The sequence below is a fragment of the Vicugna pacos genome, chromosome 18 (assembly GCF_048564905.1).
Source record: "Vicugna pacos chromosome 18, VicPac4, whole genome shotgun sequence".
Taxonomy (NCBI): Eukaryota; Metazoa; Chordata; class Mammalia; order Artiodactyla; family Camelidae; genus Vicugna; species Vicugna pacos.
The window spans coordinates 41965936-41990650 of NC_133004.1; the positions used below are offsets into that span (position 1 = coordinate 41965936).

At 43.8% G+C, this 24715-nt stretch overlaps 2 protein-coding genes across 4 annotated transcripts; one reads left to right on the forward strand and one right to left on the reverse strand.

Moving 5' to 3' along the window:
• Positions 1-1713: 1713 nt before the first annotated feature.
• ZNF394 (zinc finger protein 394) lies at positions 1714-8417 on the forward strand. The gene is made up of 3 exons (XM_006210408.4): positions 1714-2305; positions 5067-5193; positions 7356-8417. The coding sequence occupies exons 1-3, from the start codon at positions 1895-1897 to the stop codon at positions 8411-8413; spliced, it is 1596 nt and encodes a 531-aa protein (XP_006210470.1). The 5' UTR covers positions 1714-1894; the 3' UTR covers positions 8414-8417.
• Positions 8418-11998: 3581 nt separating this feature from the next.
• On the reverse strand, positions 11999-24367 carry LOC102540502 (uncharacterized). 3 transcript variants are annotated; one of them, XR_012061298.1, is made up of 6 exons: positions 24304-24367; positions 23563-23721; positions 22922-23010; positions 20472-20598; positions 12632-16009; positions 11999-12068 (listed from the first exon to the last, which is right to left on the reverse strand). XR_012061298.1 is itself a non-coding variant. In XM_072943267.1 (6 exons), the coding sequence occupies exons 3-5, from the start codon at positions 23006-23008 to the stop codon at positions 14820-14822; spliced, it is 1404 nt and encodes a 467-aa protein (XP_072799368.1). In that variant the 5' UTR covers positions 23009-23010; positions 23563-23721; positions 24304-24367; the 3' UTR covers positions 12533-12675; positions 14801-14819. The 3 variants fall into 3 exon arrangements, 2 of the variants coding, with proteins under 2 accessions (XP_072799368.1, XP_072799367.1); XM_072943267.1 differs by lacking the exon at positions 11999-12068 and having other exon boundaries at positions 12533-12675; positions 14801-16009; XM_072943266.1 differs by lacking the exon at positions 11999-12068 and having other exon boundaries at positions 12533-16009.
• Positions 24368-24715: the final 348 nt, after the last annotated feature.

Genomic DNA, 24715 nt, shown 5'->3' on the forward strand with positions numbered 1-24715 from the left:
GCTCCACCAATTCCTGTTTCTGGGTTGTATGACCATGGACTCTGATCATCATATAGTTATTTGCTTAGGTCTTATCTCCCTTTCTCCTGTAATGTAACTTTTGCCTTCATCTGCAGAATATCAAGTGCTTTCATCTTCTCTCACTGCTATCACTGAATGATATATTTCTGTGTCCCCAAAGCCTTTTCTGGTGCTTTGTTCACAGAAGTTAATTGAAAAATGCTAGCAGCGTCATCTTTTAAAAAAAAATTAAGTGATAAAGTGAGAAAAGGAAAAATAGGGCAGGGATAAGTAAGATGGAGCCAGGGATAAGGGGTTTACAAATTGCCTACTGTATGTAAACTCCTATACACTGGCAAAAGATAGCCCACAATTTGGCTCTGAGAAGCCTCAGCAAGCAATGCAAGAAGGAAACAAGATCAGTTATGATTTGCAGTGTATCTTGGGTAGAAGCCAAGTATTCATATTGACTTAGGAGAAATCAAGCTATTCTTGGTACTCAGAGGGAGGAGAAATTTCCACGACTGCCCAGGAAAAGGACACTATATGTATGACACAGTGGACAATATCTTAATAAGATCTCTGCAGTAAATAAGATTAATAGGTTTTAATGACCCTTCAATGTTAGCCGATGGCAGGTATCAAAGCACAACTCAAAAAAAGCTGATTCTGTGAAGGAAGTAGAGTGTAGTTTAAGTATTAGGGTCTCTTGAGGTCTGGTTTGTTTGTTTGTTTGTTTTCATGGAGATACTTGGGATTGAACCCAGGACCTCATTCATACTAAGCACACACTTTACCGCGGAGCTATACCCCAACTCCCTGCATGATTTGTTTTTCTGAACACTGGCACAGAAAAGGTGGGGCAGTGTCCATGCTGATACTTTAAAGTGAGGAAGAGGGAGTAAATGACACAACAGGGGAGTTGGTTTTAGAAGAGGACAAATCCTTGGCAACTTGGATAGCAAGTTCAAAGCGTTGCAAGGGAGCTCGGTGTAGAAAACCGTAAAATTGGAGGGAATGATACAATCTACTATGGATTGATTGCCTATAAATTTAACCCATTTTTTAATTAAAAAAAAGTCTTCAGTTCACATGGACTCTTTAAGCTTTAATCTCTTCTCTGAAGTCTTTTACTGTACCCTCCTCATCAGGCATGGTTGATCATTTCCACCTCTAGTTAGACAAATCAACACTGTATTCACTTCAAAGCATTTACTACACCGTCCTGTAAGGATTTTTCTGTCTCCTTTAGAAGACTGTGAGCAACTTGAGGACAGGGACTCTGTCTTCCCAGTTGTGTATTTATAGTGTCAAGCACGGTGCCTGGCATATAGATACGCTACGACACCTTGCGTAAATGAATATCCAATGAATTACCACTTGTACCGTTGGATCTTTAACTTTCCCTAAGACAAAATTTACAAAACTTTATCCACAGATAATGTGTTAAAGAATGACGTTCATTTTTAAAGGAAGAATATCCTGTAGTTCTGTAACCTTAAGGACTGCAAGCTCCACCCTGCAAGGTACACAGGTAGAGTCCCTCGCTAAGTGTGAGGACGGCAAACCACCGAGATGCACCTCAGTCCTCCGGGGCGCCTAGAGAGGAACCGGAAATGCCCGCAGGGATGTGCGCCACAGGGAGTCGGTGACGCATTTCCGGCATGGGCTGTTGGTATATTTTGTCGCGGGCCATAGCGGCTTCTTGGGGGCGGGTAGCTGCGGGTGGGAGGAGTCTGGGCGGGGGCCGGGCCAGGTGGGACCCTGTTTGGGACGGGGCCGTCCTGAGCCAGCGCTCTCGGGAGGTCCGATTCGTCCCGTAGCATTTTGCTGGGTTTGCTGTCTTCTCAGCTGAAGGCAGAACTCCGGGGAAGTCAGCGCGTGCGGGGGGAAGATGAGTTGGAGCTTGACCGCAAGTCCAGGCAGGGTCGCCGCGCCGCCCCTGCGTGAGGGACCTTGGATAGTGAAAGTGGAAGACAACTCACCTGGAGGGCGGGAGGCCGACCTGCCCGGGGACTGTCAGGATCCCGAAACTTCCCGACTGCGTTTTAGGCGGTTCCGTTATCAGGAGGTGGCCGGACCCGAAGAGGCGCTGAGCCGGCTCAGGGAACTTTGTCGTCAGTGGCTGCGGCCCGAGAAGCACTCGAAAGAGCAGATCCTGGAGCTGCTGGTGCTGGAGCAGTTCCTGACCATCCTACCCCGAGAGCTCCAGGCTTGGGCGCGGAAGCGCCGCCCGGAGAGTGGGGAGGAGGCTGCTGCTCTGGTGCGGGCTCTTCAGCGAGCACTTAACGGGACCTCACCCAAGGTGAGGAGTGAAAATGTTCTAGTGGTGGGAGGATGAGGAGTGGAGGTGTGAAGGATGCTGTGGGCTTCAAAAGTTGTCCTTATTACGTTTTGTGTGGACTTCAGGATGTGCATGAAACATTTTCTTTTCTGTAGGAAACAGTGACCAATAAATCCATCCCGGAAATGGTCCATGGGTTGTAGACATTTAGGCACAGAACCACCACAGGAGTATTGTTTACCCATTGTAAGGCACCCTCTTGTCTAACTAGATAATTTGGGAAGAAAGAGATCAGGAAGGAAAGTGTGTTACACTATGCTGTAACGGTTCACCACCGCTTCAAAAGTGAGCATCTGTTTTACTCCCACAATTGATAATGGTACTCCAGAGAGGAAAGAGAGGCTGGAAATGGAGTTAATACTTAATCATGCCTACGTGATGAAGCCACCATAAAATCCCAATAGTAGGGGTTTCAGAGAGCTCCTGGGTTGGTCAGCACATCCACTTAGCGGGAGTGTGAGGAACCCCAACTCCAGGAGGACAAAACTTCTTGTACTCGGGACCTCCCAGACCTTACCCTATGCATCTCTTCCATCTGGCTGTTTCTGACTTACATACTTTTATCATAAACTGGTAATCTAGTATGTAAACTGTTTTCCTGAGTTCTGGAGCCACTCTAGCAAATTAATCGAACTGAGAGAGAGGTCACAGGAACTTCAGATCTATAGCCAAGTGGTGAGAAGCAGGTCTATAGGTGACCATGTGGAAGTGCGGCGGGGGTTGGAGGGGGGTCTTGTAAGACTAAGCCTTTAATCTGTGAGATCTGACACCATCTCCAGGTAGGTAGGGTCAGAATTGTTCAACTATATTCCACCCAGCTGGTGTCGCAGAATTGCTTGACCTTTGAAAGTGCACACCTGTGGTGTCAGAAGTGAAGGAGTGTTGTAGAGAAGACTTCAGAGTATTGAGAGGAGACACACAGGAGTGTGGTCGTCCTTTACAGGGAGAGAAGAGGCTCATGAAAAAACAAATGTTGTTATACTCAGGTGCTGGAAACAGGAGGCACCAAATGCCACTCAGAGCCTCATGGGAAAGATGCAAGGGTGGTCAGGACGCAGATGACAGGAGTAAGGGGAAAGGTGAGGCCAGAGGTTATGTCGGGGTTTTGGAAGGAAAGGTAAGGCAGGGCGGGAGAACAGTTTAGAACTGGCTGCTGTGAATAATTTCAGTGCGCTCTAAATTATAGCAGTGGTCCCTGGTTGCCTATACCCTGCGTTGGGGTGATTGAGGCAGGGGAATGTTGCCTCCTGGAGTGTACGGGCCAGACAGAGGAGATGTGGCTCAGGATTAACTAGTTTTGGCTGATCCTTTTGCTCTTAAGAATTTGGCGGTCTCCACAGCCAGAAAGATTTGTTGTTGTTTTTAATGATGTCAAAACATAACAGAAAATTTTAAAATACATTGCTCTTAAATTGATGCAGCCGCTATGGAAAACAGTACAGAGATTCCTTAAAAAACTAAAAATAGACTTAATCATATGATCTAGCAATCCTACTCCTTGGTATATACCTGGAGAAAACTCTTAATTCAGAAAGACACATGCACCCCAATGTTCATAGCAGCACTATTTACAAAAGCCAAGACATGGAAACAATCCAAGTGCCCATCAAAAGATGACTGACTTAAGATGTATAAATACATGCACGCGCGCGCGCGCGCACACAAACACACGCAGGAATATTACTCAGCCAATAAAAATATTGACATTTGCAGCAACCTCAGTGGACCTACAGAATATACTTAGTGAAGTAAGTCAAAGACAAATATTACATATCACTCATGTGGAATCTGAAAAATAATACAAATGAATCTGTGTACAAAACAGAAAAAGACTCACAGACATAGAAAAAAAAATAATGGTTACCAAAGGGGAAAAGGGAGAGGGGGGAGGGATAAGTTAGGAGTATAGGATTAACAGATAGAAACACATAAAATTGATAAGCAACAAGGATTTACTGTATAGCATAGGGAATTATATTCAATGTCTTATAATAGCCTATAATGGAAAATAATCTGAAAAAAATGTAACTGAATCACTTTGCTGTACACCTGAAACTAACACAATATTGTAAATTAACTATACTTCAATTTAAAAAAAATACATTCATCTTCCCTGTCATTGAGAGATCCTTGGAGTCAGTTTGTGACCCGTTGCTGAAACCTGGACAGCCATCTCCCTGCACTATTTTAGAACCTTCCCTTTGTAAGAACTGTGGCATTACCTTCTAGGGATGATCAACATACATTTAAATAAACCATCTCAAAAGGTCATCTCGTTGGCTAACTATCTTATTGTGCAGTGTGGTCAGTGGGAGGGAAAGCACCTGCTGTTACCTTCATCTTAAGATAGATCTTTGGATCCATCTCTTACATGAGAAAACTGTCTGAAAGCCAGTATTGAAACTCGGGACTTGGGTTACCTGTATATTTTTAATCCATATCTGGTTTCCATTTTGATAAATCACAGTGATATAACTCAAATGAACAGTTCACTCTTACCCCAGATTAGCATAGACAGCCCACAGAAAGGCTTCTCAGGACTACCGGGGAATGCCAGCAACTGCCCCATCAGTACCAGGCTCGCCGGTAAAGACTCAACAGCCGTGGCAGGAACTCGATTTCTCAGTGCTGCAGACTCCTCTCCGGAGTCCGGCCTCATCCTGACACTAGTAATGCCATCTGGGGACAGCAGGTGCTAAAGGCGGATCTCATGTTGTTTCAGGGGTTGGTGACAGCCCAGGATGTGGCTGCGTCTCTCACCTGGGAGGAGTGGCAGTATCTGGGCCCAGCACTGAGGGACGCCTACAGGGAGGGCACGCTGAAGGGTTGTGGGAGCACAGCCTCGCCAGGTAAGCGCCTGCCTTTGCTTGTTTCCAGCTGGCTGAGACTTGTGAGGGGCTGGCTTCAGTAAATCCGGGAGCTCAGCTGCCACTCAGACACAGGTTGAAAGCCTTTGGGTCCCTTTTGTGACCCCAGCGAGACCTTTCTGTTCTGTATTGTTAGGTGATAGATTTAGCTTTTTATTTTGGTTCATTTTGAATAAAATACATACAGAAAGTATAAAAAAAAAGTACAGTGAGCACCTGTGTATTTACCACCCAGGTTTATCAAATTTTAGTATTAGTCATATTGGCTTCATTTTTTTTTTCAATGGAAGACTATATTACAGCCAAAACTGTAAGTAAAGCTCTGTGTACCCTCCCTGAAAGCTGTCCCCTCGCTCCTTCTCCAGAGGTAACTAATATCCTGATTTATCATTTCCGTGTTTGTTTTATATTCTCTCTACAAATGCACTCTCTCAATATAAATGTAAGCATGTAAACATATATAGTATTTTTACATGTTTTATGGGATATAAATTATGTTACCATATATAATATATAAATATATATAGCATTTTTACATGTTTTTATGGGACATAAATTATATTGCTGTATAGTCCTTTCCACCTTGCCTTTTTTCTTACATTTTTGGGATTTAGCCCTGTTGATGCGAGTAGCTATAGTTTATTTGTTTGAACACCTGTATGTTTCATTGTGTGAATGTTCCAATATACATTATCCATCCTCCTGCCAGTGGATGTGCAGGCTTCTAGTGTTTCACCACTGCATGCAGTATTACACCAGATGCTCTCGTATCTTTCTCCTGGTGTTCCTCTGTAGGGGTCTGAGGAGAGTGTACTTAGGGATGTTTGCCCGCCTTGCTTGCCCACCAGTGTGCCCTCCTACCAGCAGTGCATGAGAATTCTTTCCCCACATTCTTGTCCACATTTGGTGTTCAGCTGATGGCATGATGTCCTAACACAGTCGCCCAAGTATTCCTTTTTTCTTTTTTGGGGGGTGGGAGTGGGGAGGACGGGCGAGGTAATTAGGTTTATTTATAAGGAAGTACTGGGGATTGAACCCAGGACCTCATACACACGAAGCTAAGCACGCACTCCAGCACTGAGCTGTATCCTCTGCCACCAAGGATTCCTTTTTAAATGCTGGGCTGCGCCCCGCCTCTGCCCAGAACGTGCAGTACTCCTCATTTCACGCGGAGTAAAAGCCTGTGATGCCCAACGTGGCACGGCCCTCGTACCTCCCACCTCCCCTCACTCACTCAGCTCTAGCCTCACTGACCTTGCTGCTCCTTGGACGTGGCGGGCATCCTGCCTCATGGTCTTTGCTCTGATCGCTCCATATGCTTGGAACACTCTCCCACCAGGTCTCCACCAAGCAAACGCCCTGACTGGCTTCACCATAGAGAGATTCATTCCACAGATACCCTATAGTGTCTGCAGTTAAGCCAGGTGCTGTTCTAGATGGGGATACGGTAGGGAGTAAAGCCTGGGAAATCCCTGCTCCAGCCTGGAGGAGGTAAACTTTGGAGCCGACAGTTTGAGCCTGAACAGGGACAGTGCCCTGAGGGTCTATCAGTTAGTGTCAGCTTTCACTTGATTCTCCAGATGGGAGAGTGGTGCCTGTCCCCTATTCTCAGCTGTGCCTGATGGCTCTAGTCCAGAACTGATCTGGTTCAGCCTTCCGAGAGAGTGAACTGCAAGAATTCTAGACTGAGGGATGGGATCCCCTACCGACTTCCATCAGTCCTAGATTTATTGCCTACCCAGATCCCGCCTTCACACAGGAGGCACCTGATATGTCCGTTACTGTCACTCATCACACTAATAGAATTTCTCCTGTTAAACCATCCTTCATGCATGGGACAAAGGCTGTACCATCTCTCCACCCCCCTTTCCTGATTTGCCTTCTGTGATATAATGACTCTAGGACAGCGGCGTGGGGGCGGGGAGAGGCGGTCGGAGGGAGCAAGCACAAGCTTCAAAGGAAAGGCCGGGGTTTGTGCAGGAAGCGTGAGCACACCTGACAGGTTAATTAAAATACTTTCACTTCAAGAGTGGTTTTGTGGAGAATATTAAAAGGGTTTGGGGTGGGTGGTTTCTCTGCTGGCACTTTCTTATTCACTCTCCCCCAGGGATGGCCTGTCAGCAGTCTGTGTTTTAATGTTTCAGGTTCGGAAACCGGAACCGAGAACAGAGAGTTGATTCCAAAGCAAGAAACTCTAGACGAAGTGGAGCCCCAGGAGCAGCTACCAGGGTCCCAGGAGCGCCTGTCTTGCGAGTGGGGTGAGGCGCATGAGGACAGGGCAGAAGAGCACTCAGGGAAGCCCTCATCACTGAAACTTGAACATTCTCCTGAAGAGCCGGGAGTCCCCGGAATCTCAGATCTCCAGAACGGCCCCAGAGAAGAGAGAGACTCCAAAATCAGTGAACTGGGGAAGAGCATCAGAAGTTCAGACTCTGTTCTTTGTCAGCACGTGCAGACCGCAGAGAGTCCCCTGCTGGGTGACGGCCGTGGGGACAGCTGCAAACACAGCTTAGCTGTGGTAAAACCCCACAAAAATATTGACCAGGAGGGAAATCGCCAGGGTCCGGGCCTTTTGGAGACCCCAAGACGGTTCCCAGAAGAAAGACCTTACAAATGCGATAAATGTGTGAAGGGTTTTAAACAGCGTTCTGACCTCTTGAAGCACCAGAGAACCCACACCGGGGAGAAGCCCTATAAATGCCAAGAATGTGGGAAGCGCTTCAGCCAGAGCGCCACCCTCATCAAGCACCAGAGGACGCACACGGGCGAGAAGCCATACACGTGTCCCAGGTGCGGGGACCGCTTCAGGCAGAGCTCACATCTCAGTCGGCATCAAAGGATCCATCTGGGGGAGAAGAGCTACAGATGCGCCCAGTGCGGGGGCACCTGCCGGGCTGCCCACCGTGCCAGGCACCAGCGAGCACACGCCGGGGAGAGGCCCTACACGTGTGAGGAGTGTCACAAGGGCTTCAAACGGTGCTCCGACCTCGCCAAGCACCAGAGGATCCACACCGGGGAGAAGCCCTACGGGTGTTCCGCCTGCGGGAAGCGCTTCAGCCAGAGCGCCACCCTCATCAAACACCAGAGAACTCACACCGGCGAGAAGCCCTACAGGTGTCTTGAATGTGGGGAGAGCTTTAGACAGAGTTCCCACCTCATCCGACACCAAAGAATCCATAGAAATAAAGTCCCATCATCTTGACATGCTTCTGCCTGAGCTGTTTTGTTTCTCTCTCTCTCCCTCTCTCTCTCTTTCTGTTTCCAGAAACCACATTCTTTGGCTTTGGAGTATTTCATTCACTGTGGATGGAATTGCCTTGGGCAACACACCTAAAACAGAGTCCGACTTCAGCCTTGGGACGTACTTGGATAGCCTATCGCCAGGACGGAGAGAGAGATGCTCAAGTCGGGAGCCGCATCAAGGAGATGCTGACATGAGCGAGGGCTGACCCGTGACGGTCTGTCCTCGTCTCTTCACGCTTCCTACCTCTGCTTTTGGACCAAACTTTGCCCACTCCAGTTACTTCCCAGAGAATGGATTTCCGTCACTTAGAACTGTCTTGCTACTTAGATGGTCAATATTTTGTAACCCAAGACACCCTGTAAAGTTCAGTGCCTACAAGAAGCACTCTGTATTTTTGACTTTGTGAAAAACTAATTTTGCAGAGTCCCTGTTGCTTTCTCATTCTTTGCTTGTTGGGTTAGCCACAGCTAAAAATTTGGATTAGAGCCTAAATCTTTCTTACTATCTTTCTAGTGCTGTACACAAATAACATATATTGCATCCAAATTCTTTTTGAACTTTTTTTATATGAAGGGAATATACGTACATTATTTGATATTTAGGGACACAATGGGGGAGAATCACCCATAATCCAAACGCAGTGATCCGCTTGTTACAAGCATTGGGATGTATTTCCGTCTGATTTTTTTGTGCATTTTTTATATAACAAAAACCACAAGGTTTATACTTTATATCTTTAGTATTATGTCTTAAAATTTTTACATGGTTTTCATAACCTTTTGCCTAATAGCTGCTCATTGTCCATCAAGTGGATGTAACAATTCCTTTTCTTGGGCATTCCAGGCATGTCTCAGTTTTTATTGTTGCAAACAATGCTAGAGTGAATATCAGTGTAATTTTAGGATAATTTGGATTGCTCTTTAGAATCTAAGGCTACATTCCCAGAGGTAGAATTCCTTGGTCAGTGTGTGAGCTGTCCTGCGGCTTTCACTCCACCCTCCCAATTTCTTTCCCCAAAAGCAAGTGCTAAATTACGTTCTACTGTGAGAGTGTGCCCAGGAAGAAGGAAAACAAATTTTTGATAAACTGGTAGCAATCTGCAACAAGACTCAAAAAGCATGAGCCTTATTAAAGATTGATAAACTCAACTACATTGTATTAGGAAAAGACAACATAGGAATTAGAGCCCATGAAGAGGAAAAGATGCTCAATGACGTTAGTAATAAGAGAAATGCAATTTAAGCCAATTAGATACTATTTCACACCCTTCAGATTATCAGGTCTTTCTACATCTACACCTTTATCTCTCTCGTTCCTTCAGGAAATGTTTACTGAGCACTGAGAAGTTGCCGGCCTCCAAGCTACATGCCAGCAACAGAAACGCACAGAGGTTGCAGCTCCCACCGGGGCTACAGGATACAGCTACTCAGGCTGTGCACTGCTCAACTCCAGGGGATGCCCTCACATCATAGCTGCGTGAACAGGGACCCTAGAGCTGCTAAGTGCACAACCTGTACAACCCTCAGAGCCCCGGCCCTGCTTCAGGGAATGAAGAGTCCAGTGAGGAAGCAGAAGTTGCATGGTACCAATCCAGGGGTCCACACTGCGAGGGGCACGAGGGGCTGTGAGGACACCGGGCTCACCCCACCCCCTCCTCTCAGAAGGTACTGCCAGTCCTGCCCCAGAAAATAGCCCCTTACCTCCTCCCGCATTCCCACCTCCCCAGACAGTCCTGCGAGTGTCCTCCCCTCCTCTCTTCTCCCCCAGAGGAAGGGGCTGCCCTTCTAGTGACCCCTCCTCTGCCTCCACTCCATCCTCTCTTTCTCCTGTCTCCTCCAGGGCCTAGATCCAGTAACCATGACACTCCCTTTTCTGTCTCCATTCTCCTCCCCTTGTGACACAGGGATTTACATAAGAAACAGACATTTGGTCCTCCTGCCTGTTTCTGGCACAGAGTTCTAAAACCCTTGGAATTTCCTGTAAGAGCAAAGGAGCGTCTTTTAATATCTAGGCTTTGTCCTTGGTTTCTGAAATAGCTCCCGAGCAGCACAGGTCAGAGGAATGTCTTGTTACTCCTCACAGGTCCCTTCAACGACACCTGAGTTTATGCTGACGTGGCAACCGTGGAAAACACCCAGGCTGGGCTGGAGGCCAGGGTAACAGAGCACGTGATGAGAGGGGGGAGCTTTCACCCCAACCCCGGAGGGGAGGGGCTAGGGTCGAACCAATCATGTCAAAGGCTGATGACTGGACCCGTCCCGCCCACGTATGGCCCCCATGAGAACCCAGAAATGGCTGCTGCATCGTGAGGGTGCTGGGAGGTGTGGAGCCAGGAGGGGCACGAGGCTCTGCTTCCCCGGCCCCGCCCCTCACCCTGTGCATCCCTTCCACATGGCTGTTCCTGAGTTACATCCTTTTACAACAAACCAGCAAGTAAACTGTTTCCTGAGTTCTGTGAGCCACTCTGGCAAATTGATGGACCCAGGGAGTGGGTTCTGTGGGCCCTTATTTCTAGCCAGTGGATCAGAAGCACAGGTGACAACCTGGACTGGTGATTGGTGTCTGACACCAGGGTGGGAGGGTGTTCTGACAAATGTTACAGCGTGGATGAACCTTGAGGACATGAGGCTAAATGCTCAGGCCAGACACAAAAGAATAAACACTGTATGGTTCCACTTATATAAGATACCCAGGCTAGTCAAATTCATAGACACCAAGTGGAAGGCTGGTTGCCAGGGGCTGAGTGGACGGGGAAACAGAGTTACTTTTTATTACTGTTCAGTGGGTGCAGAGTTTCAGTCTGTGAAGATGAAGAAAGTTCTGGACATGGGCCGTGGTGGTGGTTGCACAACAGTGTGAATGTACTTAGTGCCACTGAACTGTACACTTAACAAAGGTAAATTTTATGGCATGTATATTTTACCAGTAAAAGCTTTTTTTTAGGCAATGAGTTCAAATTACTTTCAGCTGGATTCTTTCAAGGCTTGTTTTGAAGCTTTGTGAGGGTGCGTCACCCCCAGGAAAGGTGAGATCTTGGCTTGAAAGCTGGAGCAAGTCTTGAGGCCCTCTGGGCCTGTCTGGTGCTTTTGCTCTGCCTTTGTCCTCTGCGTCTCTGCTCAGCGCCTCGGGGGCTCAGGGAGGACTCTGTCATGGCTGGTCAGGACGTGAACATCCCCAGCTGTGTGTGAGCTCTGGGGATTGTTAGCTTCTATCTTCCTGCTCCTTCTTTGCCCGGCATTCGCTCTGCCAGGAGCAAAGTCAGGAGGACCCTTATGGAGATTTCTAGAGCTTTTTCTCTGTGCGCTTCTAGCTCTCTAGGGTTCTGCTACCCAGACCCCACTACCTCTGCCTCCTTGAACTCAAATCTCTGTCTCCAAGTCTCAGAGAGCCTGCTGTGGTCTGTGGGATCCCCCTCCCCTGCACTGTGGTCTGGAAAGTGCATCCAGTTAGAAAGTCAGGGCAACCGCAGGCCTCACCTGACTTGTTTCCTTTTCCTCGGGGGTCACGGGTCTGCACTGACTGTTGTCCAAGGTCTGAGAACAGTTTTTCATATCTTCTGTCTGGTTTGATAGTGTTTAACAACGAGTCTAGTAAGTTAGTCCAGTTGTAGTAACTGCATCAGGGTCAGAAGAGGAAACTCAGTAGAGTTTTAATGTGCTTTTTTTTTTTTAATGGAGGTGCTGGGGATTGAACCCAGGACCTCGTGTGTGCGAGGCGTAGGCTTTACCACTTGAGCTATACCCTCCCCCCAGTGTGTTGTATCTGTATGTTGATTATTTTGTGATATTCCGATTCACCTTGAAATCTAAAGTTTTGGGATTTTAACGCCATTTGGTTTGTACAATGGACCTTGTCAGGACGCTCGTTCCCCGAGGATGAAGCTGCCAGAGTCCCAAGTGGAACATTCTGGAATGACACTGGCTAACAAACGGATGTCTCTGTTGATTTCTTCAATTGAAAAGATGAAGACCTGAATTTCCCAGTGACTCTAGGCCGTAGTTCCGAGTAAAAAAAAGTACAAATGAAACCAGAATTCTCTTAAATATTCCACTATATTTACAGTCCCTTAGTGACATTAAAAAATTCTTTTCCTTTTTTTTTTCTAGTTTTATTGAGATGTAACTGCTGTACAGCACTGTGTAAGTTTAAAGTGTACGGGATAATGATTTGACTTACATCATGAAATGGTGACCATGGTAAGTTTAGTGAACATCCATCATCTACAAAGATACAAAGGTAAAGAAAATTTTTAATGGGTTTTCTTCCCTGTGATGAGAACTATTTAGGATTTACTCTCCTGATGGCTTTCCTTTATAACGTACAGCACTGTTAATTCTATTATCATGTTGTACATTACATCCCTGGTAGTTATTTATCTTATCACTGGAAGTCGGTGCCTTCTGACTGCCTCCATCCAGTTCCCCTCTTGCCACCCCTCCCTCTGGTAACCACAAATCTGATCTCTTTTTCTATGAGTTGGTTCATTTGTTTGTTTTTACATTATAATTGACCTACAACACTATGTTAGTTCCTGGTACACAACATAGTGATTCAATATTTCTATACATTTCAAAATAACCACCATGGTAAGTCTAGTTTCCATCTTCACCCTACAAAGGTATTACAAAATTATTGACTGTTCCCCACACTGTACATTTCATACCCGTGACTCATTTATCTTGTAAGTGAACGTTTGTACCTCTTAATCTCCTTCACACCACATCAACAAATTGAAGAATAAAAATCAGAATAAGATCTTCTCAACAGATGCAGAAAAAGCTTCCAACAAAATTCAACATCATTACTCTAAACATTTGGATCTTTTGAACATTCTGTATTTACAGTATGTGTCTTTCAGATACAGTTGGGCCATTCTTCTTTATTCAGCCTGACAATCTGAGTTTCATTTCGGGCATTGTCTTTACAGTTAAGGTAATTATTGATATGGCTGAGTACGGTCTGCCATTTTTCTGTTTACTGTTTGTCCCATCTGTTTGTTTGTTTCTCTCTCCCTCCTTCCTGCCTTCTTTTGGGTTAAACATTTCTTAGTATATAATTTAATTCCTCTACTTACGCCATCTCTTAACAGATGTTCTATAGGGATTACAATGTCATCTGTAATTTCTTGTAACTCCCTTTAGAGTTACTGTTGTACTTCCTTTAAAATGTAGGAATGAATGTTCCTAGTTTACCCTCCCTCCCACCTACATCCTGTGAAGTTCAGTATTAGTTCCTGCACACAACAGAAGTTTACCTCTTTGAAAGTCCCTTACAGTCACTGTCTTCAGTCCTGATTTCTGGTCTTTAGGTCCTTCTCTAAGACTGTTTCTTATGGTTAATATTTGCCACCACTGGGCCACGGGTGGCAAGCATTATATATGATCCCGGCAGTCAGAAGTGGCTGAGAAAGCTGTAACTGGGCTTAAAGGAGCGCACTTAGCAAGAGTCAGGGCCAGAGCAGACGTCAGTATCGAGCAGTTCAGTGCACATGAAGTCAGAGAAAACAAGGTCCAAGCAAAGGGATCCAAAATCAGGTGGAAAAGATGATGTTATATAATTAGTAAGAGAAAAGAAAAGGTGGAAGCAAGAACCCCAAGAGCTCTCGTGAGCTAACGTGGACTGTTTTCCCCTCAGCTGCCTGTGATCCTGTCTCACTGAGTTGATCCTTGTGCAGAAAGAGTCTAAATCAGTGGCATTTAATCTTGGCTGCACACTGGAATTGCCAGAGAAGTTTTAAAATTCCTAATGCCCAGACTACACCGCAGTCCAACTTAATCAGAATCTCTAAGGCTGGGACGCAGGCATGTGTTTAAAGTTTCCCAGGTGATTTCAATGTGCACACAAGGTAAATCACTACTGGTTTAAATGTTTGCAAATGTGCAAGTGAACGGGTGGCGTGTAGGGACAGAGGAAAGGAGCGTTTCTGGGCTTGGATTTTTCTCTCTCTTTTCGCCTCTAGAAACTTCCTGGTGATTTTCCTTCTTGGGATCCTGATCCTCCCCACTTTGGCTTCAGGTTGAAAACTGCTGTTAAAGAGCCCTCAGCCTCAAGCAATGTTCAGGCTGCTCCTCCGATTAACTTTTCTACTGATATTAGACGCTCAGCTCCTTACTCTGTTTCTCCAGCTAAACTGGACTTTCTCCTCTGGGCTTCCCTGGAAATTCTCTTCTCTGCTTCAGCCATTTGGTTTGTAACTGAGACATCCATGGACCTCTTGCCCCCTTCCAGACCTAATAACACTTCAAGGAAGAGAGCCAGTTTCTGGGGGGCACAGCCACACTCGTTTTTGTGATCCGCCCTGTGATACTTAGAGCAGGTCTATACAATCAGAAGATACACAATTACCTCATGAGTTTGCTGCATCCTATTCAGCATGAATTCCTTTATGCTGATGAAAGGCTGAACGCCCACGGAAGGTTTTCTCATGCCTCTTACATTTATAGGGTTTTTCTCCTGTATGAATTTTCTGGTGTTGAATAAGAGATGAGCTCTGGCTGAAGGCCTTGTCGCAGTCACTGCATTTATATGGCTTCTCTCCAGTGTGTGTTCTCAGGTGCTTGGTCAGGGATGAGCTCTGGCTGAAGGCTTTCTCACATTCTTTACATTTGTAAGGCTTCTCCCCAGTGTGAATCCTCTGATGTCTTACAAGAGCTGAGCGGTCACTGAAGGCTTTCCCACATTCATTACACTTGTAAGGCTTCTCCCCAGTGTGGGTTCCCTGGTGTTGAATAAGAGCTGAACAGTAACTGAACGCTTTCCCACATTCGCTACATTCGTACGGCTTTTCCCCCGTGTGAGTCCTCTGATGCTGAGTGAGGCCTGACGGGTCGCTAAAGGCTTTCCCACACTCGTTACATCCGTAGGGTTTTTCTCCTGTATGAACCCTCTGATGTTTAATAAGGGAGGAGGTGTCATTGAAAGGTTTCCCACACTGCTTGCATTTATAGGGTTTCTCTCCAGTGTGTGTTCTGTGATGCTGGATAAGGTACGTGCTTTGGTGGAAGGCCTTCCCACACTCATTGCACTCATAGGGCTTTTCTCCAGTATGAATGATGTGATGTTGGATGAGGGCTGACCGGCGACTGAAAGCTTTCGCACATTCGTTACACCCGTAGGGCTTCTCTCCGGTGTGAATCCTCCGATGCTGCATAAGCGATGAGCTCCGGCTGAAGGCCTTTCCGCAGTCCATACACACATAGGGCTTCTCTCCCGTATGAATCCTCTGATGCAGGACAAAGGCTGAGCAGTAAGTGAAGGACTTCCCACACTCAGTGCACTTCCAAGGCTTTTTCACTGAGTAAACTTTCTGATGTTTAACTGAGTTTGAACCTACCCCGATTCCGTTACAATCCTCCACAGGGTTTCTCCTGTGTTTAATTATGACTTGCCTTATATCTTTCTTCGGAATTCTTTGCTGCCTTTCTAATGTGCCTCCACATTCCCAGGCATCATCCTTTTCAAGTCTTTGAATTATCAGCTCCTGTCCAGGGGATATTTCTTCATAAGCGTCCTGCTTTGAAAGGGACACTTTAGTTTCAGGTATGGCGTCAGAATCTGAAATAAATAAAAAGTACAAAGGTTGGTGTTCTCTGTGCCAAGAGAAAGAAAACTGCTGAGGTGGCAAGAAGCTAGAAAGAATTAAGATGATGCCCATTAAAAATGCTTACTGGAATGTTCTCAGAAAGACCTTCATGGCAATGGCAGACAACAAAGTTTCAGTGAATAACAGAGATGAGAGAACGACTAATATGAGGGACAATAAGACGTCAGACAGTGAGGACGCTCTACCTGAGAGAACGGAAGACTGAACAGAATAACCACGGAAGAGGATAAGCAGACGGGATGAGAACAAATGTTAAAATAAAATAACGGAGGAAGCGGGAAGGAGAGTGATGAAAACACAGGTTGAGATTGGGCGGTACTGAAAAAGTATTAGACAAAAAAAATTACTTATTAAAAAAAGAAGAAAACAAAAAAAAATCACTTACAATAATACCACCTGGAGACAACCACTTTTGACTTGTTTCTTTGTTTTAGTTTTTGTTTGGGACGGGTGATAATTTGTTTTTTTTTTTAAATAGAGGTACTGGGGATTGAACCCAGGACCTCATGCATGCTAAGCACGTGCTCTACCACTGAGCTACACCCTCCCAACTACTTTTGACTTTTTAAATAGTTCTCTAGTCCTTCTTTAAAGGCACAGATTTTTTGTTTGTTTAGCATAGGCTTTAAGATTTTGTGTCTCCACTAACCACTGCCCTCGCCCTCCTTCCCTCCCTTTCTTTGTTTTTCCTTCCTTCTTTCCCTTCCTTCTTTCCTCACCATAAGGTAAGTTCTCTGAGAACAGGAAGCACACCTCTTTTGCTCACTGATATTTCTTAGGGCCTATGACAGTGCTGTAGAGAGCAAGTACATGGTTAAATATATGCTGCATGAACCCAACTGAACACAAATAATACAGCAATGAGGCAAATCTAGAGGGCGCTAGCCATTCTTTTTTGTTTGTTTCTTTGAGGGGGAGCAGTTAGGTTTATTTATTTGTTTTTAATGGAGGTACTGGGGATTGAACCTAAGACCTTGTGCATGCTAAGCATGCGCTCTGCTACTAAGCTATATCCTGCCCCACTGTGATAGCCTTTCTTAAGATCCTTTTATCCCATTATAGAAACATAACTGATGTTTCAGTAAAACATATTTTTAATGCTGCCATAATTTTCAGAAGTTGATAATATCACAGTAATAAAGTTTAACATATGCTTTGAACTATAATATTAGACACTTACGCAGTGTTTATTATCTGTAAGCTACCAGTCTACTACTTAGTACATATCTAAACCTAACAAAACCTCAAAAAGGTTTTCTAGCTGAACGTCAGAAACCAGCCACAACAAAGAAACCAAGTTCTATGGATTATCCCCCCCAAATCTCTCTCAAATACATCCTGTATTCTTCCTCCCCGTTATTACCACGCCAGTTCAGCCACCATCGCCTCTCACCTAAACTAATGCAACAGCCTCACAAGGGGTCTGCTTGCATCCTCTCTCCAAGCACCCTTTCCCAGCCCCACTCAAATCAGATTGTATAAAACCATAGTCAGAGTAACCAACAGAGCCAGATTCAATGATTACCCGGATATTGGACCCAGAAGGGGATTTAAAATAACTATGATTAATATGTAAAAGGCTCTAGTGGAAAAGGTGCACAATACACATTAATGCTTGGGGAATCTCAGCAGAGAGATGGAAACTATAAGAGAAAGTCAAATGGAAATTCTAGAAAGGAAAAAATATAGTAATGGAGATGAAGAATTTCTTTGATGGGCACATCCGTAGAGTCAACAAAGCTAAGAATCAGTAAACGTGCAAATAGGTCAACAGAAATTATCCAAACTAAAACACAAAGAGGGAAAAAGACTGAAAAACTAACAAAGCAGAAGAGAGCAGCTAAGAGCTGTGGGACAGTATCAAAGGCTTAAATGCGCAGGGAACTGCAACCTTGGAAGGAGCAGAGATGGAGTGGGCAGAAACAGTACCTGATGTGTCAATGGCTGATAACAACTAACGGAAGACATCAAACCAAAGATCCAGGGAAGCTCAGAACCCCAAGTAGAATGAAACACACTCACACACCTAGACACATCCTATTCAAACTGTAGAAAATCAAAGATTCAGGCAAAAATCCTAAAGGTAGCCATAGGAAAAAGACACATTTCATATGGAAGAACAAAGATCAAAATGATAGCAAGCTTTTTGTCACAAATTATAAGCCAGAGACAATGAAGTGACAGTTAAGGTGCTGAAAGAAAAAAAAAAAACTGTGAATGAAAATAAATATAAAAGTCTTTTTTTTCATTTTTTTAATTGCTCTGAAAGATAACTGTCTTAAACAAAAATAGTAGCAATGTATTGTGGTCTTACAGCATATGTAAAGGTCAAATGCATGACAATTACACAGAAGATGGGAGGGACAAATTAGAAGTTTACTGAAGTAAGGTTTCTCATACTATACATGGAGTTTTATAATATTCTTTAAAGGTATATTATTATGAATTAAAGAAGGATATTGGGAACTCTAGTATAACCACTAAAAAACTTTTAAAATAAGATTTAATGCTAAGTTAATAGTGGAGATAAAATGGAATAATAAAAAATAATCAAAAGACAGGCAGAAAAAGATAAAAATGAACAAAGAAAAGTTGGAGCAAAAGCAGAACAACTAGCTGCATGGAGGATTTAAATACATCCATAAAACAATAATTACTTTAAATGGTCTATACACACCAACTGAAGTCACACAGATTGTCAGAATGGATTTAAAAACCGGACCCAATTATATGCTGCCTACAAAAAACTCACTCTAAATAGTTTAAACAAAAAGAATGGGAACATATACTATGTAAACAAAAATTAAAAGGAAGCTAGAAAAAACAACAACAACAACAAAAAAAGGAAGTTAGAGTGGTCATATTAATATAAGACAAAATAAACTTCCAAATAAGGAATACTACCAAGGTCAAAGAGGGACACTGCATAATGATAAAGCGGTCAATTCACCAAGAAGACGTAACAATTCTTAACGAGAATATACCTAACAAGAGTTTCAGAATACATCAAGGAAAACTGATGGAACTAAAAGGATAAGTAGAAAAACCCACAATTATAGTTGCAGGATGCAACACTCCACAGTTAGTAATCAGTAGAGGCCAACAGACAGGAAATCAGTAAAGACAGAGAAAACCTACAATACTGTCAGCAACCTGACCTACTTAACATTTATTTCCAAGTGTGTATGGAACATTATGCACTTACAAATAACACAACAAAGCTCAAACATTTTAAATAACTAAAATCATACAAAGTATCTCTGACCACAACAGAATCAAACTACAAAATCGAAAACAGAAATTTGTGTAAATAACCATGAGTCAGAGGAGACAAGTGAAAATAGAAATTATTTTGAATTGAATGAAAATGAAAACACCATGTATTGAAATTGTGGAATGCAGCTAAAGCAGAAGGAAATTTACGGCATTAAATGTTCATATTAGAGAAGAAAGATCGTATACCAGTGATCCCCTTGGGAAACTAAAAAAAAGGAGAGCAAATTAAACAAAGCAGAGGAGAAAAATAATAACGGTAAGAGCATCAATGCATAAAGCGGCAAAGAGAAAACAGCAGAATCGATGAAATCAAAAGCTGGTTCTTTGAAAAGATCACCAAAAATGTTAAACTCCTAGGAAGACCAACAAAATTAAAACAGAAGATACGGATTACCAGTTACAGAAATGAAAGGCAGGAAACCATTACCAGAGCTCGTTCAAGAAGAAATAGATCATTTGAATAGTCCTATAACTACCAAGGGACCTGGGTTGAAGGTTGAAAACCTTCCAAAAAAGCAAACTCAAGACCCAGATGGCTTTACTGGATTGAGCTTTAGGTGTCATAGCTAATAAAATTTTGCCTTATAAAAGGTCATAAAGACTGCCTCTAATGTTTCTTCTAGAAGTTTTATAGTTTTAGTTTTTATACTTAGATCTGTGATCCATTTGAGTTACTTAGTATATATATGGTGGGAAGTATAGATTTAAGTTCATTTTTTTTGTATATGGATGTCCAACTTTTCAGCATCATCTATTGAAAAGAGTCTCCTTTTAACGTTGAATTGCTTTTTCATCTTTGTCAGAAATTAATTGACCATACATGTGTGGGTCAATTTCTGGACTGTCTGCTCCGTCCTACTGATTTACATCTATCCTTTCACCAATACCACATTGTTTTAATTAGTATAGCTTTCTAAGTCTTAAAACCAATATAATAATGAAGCTGTCCTTTTTCAGTCCCATATATGGCAAATGTTTACTTGCCAAAAGAGAACAGAAGCCCAACTTTGAGCACAAAATGATCATGGATCCCCTAGGGGATCAGAGGTCTCTGCGTCTTAAGCAAAAGTATGGCATTTTAGATGCCATTAGCTTATGTCCCAGTAAGCAGTATGCATTGAAAAATAACTTCCTTACCCCAAAATACCAGGCTCCCACAATTCTCCACCTTCATATCCATGCCCACGAATCTTTGGGCAGAATTCAGCTGTTCCTCCTCCACATGGGTGAAGTCCATTTCCTCATCCTTGACTGTCACCAGTTCCTAGAAGAACAGCACATTCTTAGAGGACTTGGTAATCCATGAGGGAAGAGAACAATCTAGAACAGGAAGAGTTTTTTAATCTGAAGTTTAAACCTTTATTTTAGCTATTTTAATGGAATATTCTAAATTTTCTAAGTATTAATCTATGTTAGGGAAAATAATAATAGCTAACAATTACAATTTGTTTTCTATGTACTAAGTCCTTTGAACTACCTCTTGTAATAATAATGATGTTAGGTAAGTACTATTATTAACATTGTTTACAGATGTGAGGATCAGATCTGAGATTTGGACACAGGCAGTCTTTTTTTTTTATAAACATTTCTTTTATTGAGTTATACTCATTTTACAAAGTTGTGTCAAATTCCAGTGTAGAGCACAATTTTTCAGTTATACATGAACATATATATATTGTCACTTTTTTTTCACTGTGAGCTACCACAAGATCTTGTATATATTTCCCTGTGCCATACAGTATAATCTTGTTTATCTGTTTTGCATTTTGAACTCCCAGTCTGTCCCTTCCCACCCACTGCCCCCTTAGCAACCACAAGTTTGTATTCTATGTCTATGAGTCTGTTTCTGTTTTGTATTTGTTTTGTTTTGGCTTTTTTTTTTTTCAGATTCCACATATGAGGGATCTCATATGGTATTTTTCTTTCTCTTTCTGGCTTACTTCACTTAGAATGACATTCTCCAAGGACATCCATGTTGCTGCAAATGGTGTTGTTATTTTTAATGGCTGAATAGTATTCCATTGTATAAATATACCACATCTTTTTTATCCAGTCATCTGTCAATGGACATTTAGGCTGTTTCCATGTCCTGGCTATTGTAAATAGTGCTGCTGTGAACAGTGGGATGCAGGTGTCTTCAAAGCTATACTCTTAATTATACTCTTCTCTTACGTATTTTACTAAGTAAACCTAATATAAATGAACCATTGAATGACAACGAAATGTTAATTACTGATTATACTGTAGATGAGATAAAGCTCAGAAATGTAATTTATACTGATTTCTGGAAGGTTCTGAGATTTTATAGAAATTCAGCTTGATATCCTGAATGCATATAGACGATCATGCTGTTCTAACAGAGGCTGCTTCTTTCTCAGTACTTTTCTTCTTTCTCGGTGCTTTGGGCCATGACTCAGATTTATTTAGTTATCCTTTTGTAATTAAAGTTGTTTTGAATGGGTGGATTTGCTGATTTGAAACTGAAAATGACCACCTGTTCTAAGACTCCTACTCTGTTACATTGACAGCCATGTGAGTGTACTTTGTTGACCATAATTAATTGGAAAATACTTTGTGGGAAAGCCAGTCAACAGAACAGAGTGGTTAGAGGCATAAGATTTAGAATCAGACATACCTGGAATCTGATTAGGGTTCAAACCCTTTTATGATTCTGAGCAGGTTACCGGGAGCCTCAGTTTACTGTGAAATAGGCATCACCCCTAACTCACAGGAGTATTTGTTTAAAATCAATAAAGTAATGTTTGAAAAGTGGTTCTAAATGTTGGAGTCCCTCAGCACTCAATCTAGACATCTTCTCTTTCACCTACTCTTACATACCTATAAACAATCTCTTACTTCTCCCATCTTAAAAAGAAAACAAAAATCCAAAAAACCCTCTTTGGTCTTAATACTCCTTCCAGCTATCATCCGACTCCTCTCCTTTTCTTTAGAGTAAAACTCTCCAAACTAGTTGTCTGTAGCCTCTGGGGCCAATTTTTCTCCTCCCATTTTCTTCTGAGCCCATTCCAGTTAGACTTTCACTCCTGTCACTCCATGAAATTGTTCTTGGCAGTCGCCAATGGTCTTCCTATTGCCAAATCCAACAGTCAGTGCTCATGTATCGTCTCACTTGACTTAGCAGCTGCTTTTAACAAAGCTGATGACTCCCTTCTCCTTAGAACACTTTCCTCAATTGGTTACCAGGATGCCACACTTTGAACTTCCCCCTGCCTCACTGGCCACATCTTCTCAGTCTCCTTTGCTGGTTCCTCTTCATCTTCCTGACCTCGAAGTGTTGGAAGCTACAGGGCTCAGTAATAAGATCCCATCTCTTTTCTGTCTACACTTATTCCCTTAGTGATCACAGTTTCATACTTTAAAGTACCATTCACACCGATTACTCCCAAATTTAAAGCTCCTGCCTGAGCTCTCCCTAGAGCTTCAAGTGGTCAGGGAAAAATTACTTTGGTTCAGTTCTCTGGATGGGATTTCCATGAACCTCTGAAGCAAGATGAAAGAAAGAAATTAGAACACTCTATGAACACCAAGCTGAAATTTCAGGGGAGGGAAATTAAACTCAAACTCACCTGGAATTCAACAGGAAGGAGCTCTACAGTAGGACTCATTTCTTCTGTGCTCTGTTCTTGGGGCAGAGAAGCATCCTTAGTAGTCATGGCTGGAAGGAGTAGGAAAAAAGCCATGAGGGGGGTAAATACTATCTTCCCACTTCCAAATCCAGTAGGACAAAAGCTATCACAAGACAGGTGAATTATATACATAATCCCTACTCTACTCAACTCCAAAAGCTCTAATGAGGAGAAAGACAATAACAACATGAAAGTGCTTTGACCAAAAAGTTAAACTCAAGGACCCATAATATGTCAACCTTTTGCAACAGTCTAACAGGGCTGAAAAAGTGCAACCTGCTCTTTTTTACAAAAGCAAGCACTATGGAATATTCTCCCTTCCATGGCTTCAGAGGGAATGTGGATGAGCACTGAAGTGCTGAAAGAGGAAGACGGGACAGGGAGATGTATTACAAAGATTCTACTTAGTGATTTCCAAGCATGGTCGTTGCCTGCGTCTCTCTTCTTTGGGGCCTTCTCCTGATGTGTGTCTGCTGCACTGTTTCTATCATGCAAGGTCACCTAACCTTTTCATTCTCATCAAGGGTATTTCCTCCACTTGTCCCCACTTTCAATTCCATGTTTATTTCTGTAATTGTTACCTTTTTCCTCAAGTTCAGTGGTCCATAATCAGCTTCTCTTCCTTGTCCTGTTATTGCTGACTTCCTCTGTACTCACTGTTTCCGATGAAATAAACATGGACTTCTCAGCAATACATAATCTGCTTCTTTCTGTAAATCATTCAACTCTACTCTGAAGCCCTGGAGAGAGATGTGGGGGTTAGGTTTGCCACCACCAGCCCCCCACTCTGGAATTGATTCCCACTCCCTGGGGCACCTCCCTCTCCCTCTTCTCCTAGGAAAAGTTAAGTCCTAGGGCCTCAGAAGTCATTCTACTTTGCTTGGATCCTTCATTATTTAGTCTATATTAACTCCGCAGCTGGAAGGGCATCCTTTGGAGTACTCAGATCAGTCATTATATTCCACACCAGGGCAAAAATAGAGAATCAGGACAGTGCACTGTGAGCCTCAGTCACACACCTGGTTCCAGACGGTCCAGACACTCTCATGAGACCCTAAAGCACAGAAGTGGCCATTAGCTAGCCTGTGATTAATGCTGCAGTAACTAAAAGCAGGGCTCCCACAGTTGCTTCATCCTTGCGATTCATAAACACAGTGCAATTGATAAATGGGGCCGTACATCCGATTCCTCACTCGCTCCATAAGACTCTGAAAATATACAGGCTGGGAATCTCTTCCACGCTCAGAGTCGAACCCTTTACCCAGGCCCTCTAAAACTCTCACAGAGCAAAACACAGAAGGGGAAATGAGTAGGACACGGACCCCATGTTTTTCTTTCTGTCCCCAGAGTTCAGAACTTCAAGGCTCTCAGTGCAGTGACAAGACCTAAGGCCACCACCAGCAGGAGACGCTCCCGTTCTCCGCTCCTCGGAAGCCTGGCTCTGCGACCTCCGCATCCCTCTTCCCAGAATCCCCCGATCTGCCACGCCCCCTTTAGTGCCCCCGGACTCCATTTCCCAGAGTGCTTAGCGGCAACCTCGCTGCTGGGACGCTCCTCGGCTGAGAACAAAGCTCACAAAGCCGGCTTGCTATCCAGCCGGAAACACCTGAGGTGCGCGCGGAGCGCCCGGGGCTGTGGGACGTAGGCCCGGTCCAGCCCGGCCCAGCACTTCCCCGCCCAGGCCGACCCGACAGCCCCGCCTTCGCTGCGGTGGGAGGCGCGGGAGCCGCGCGC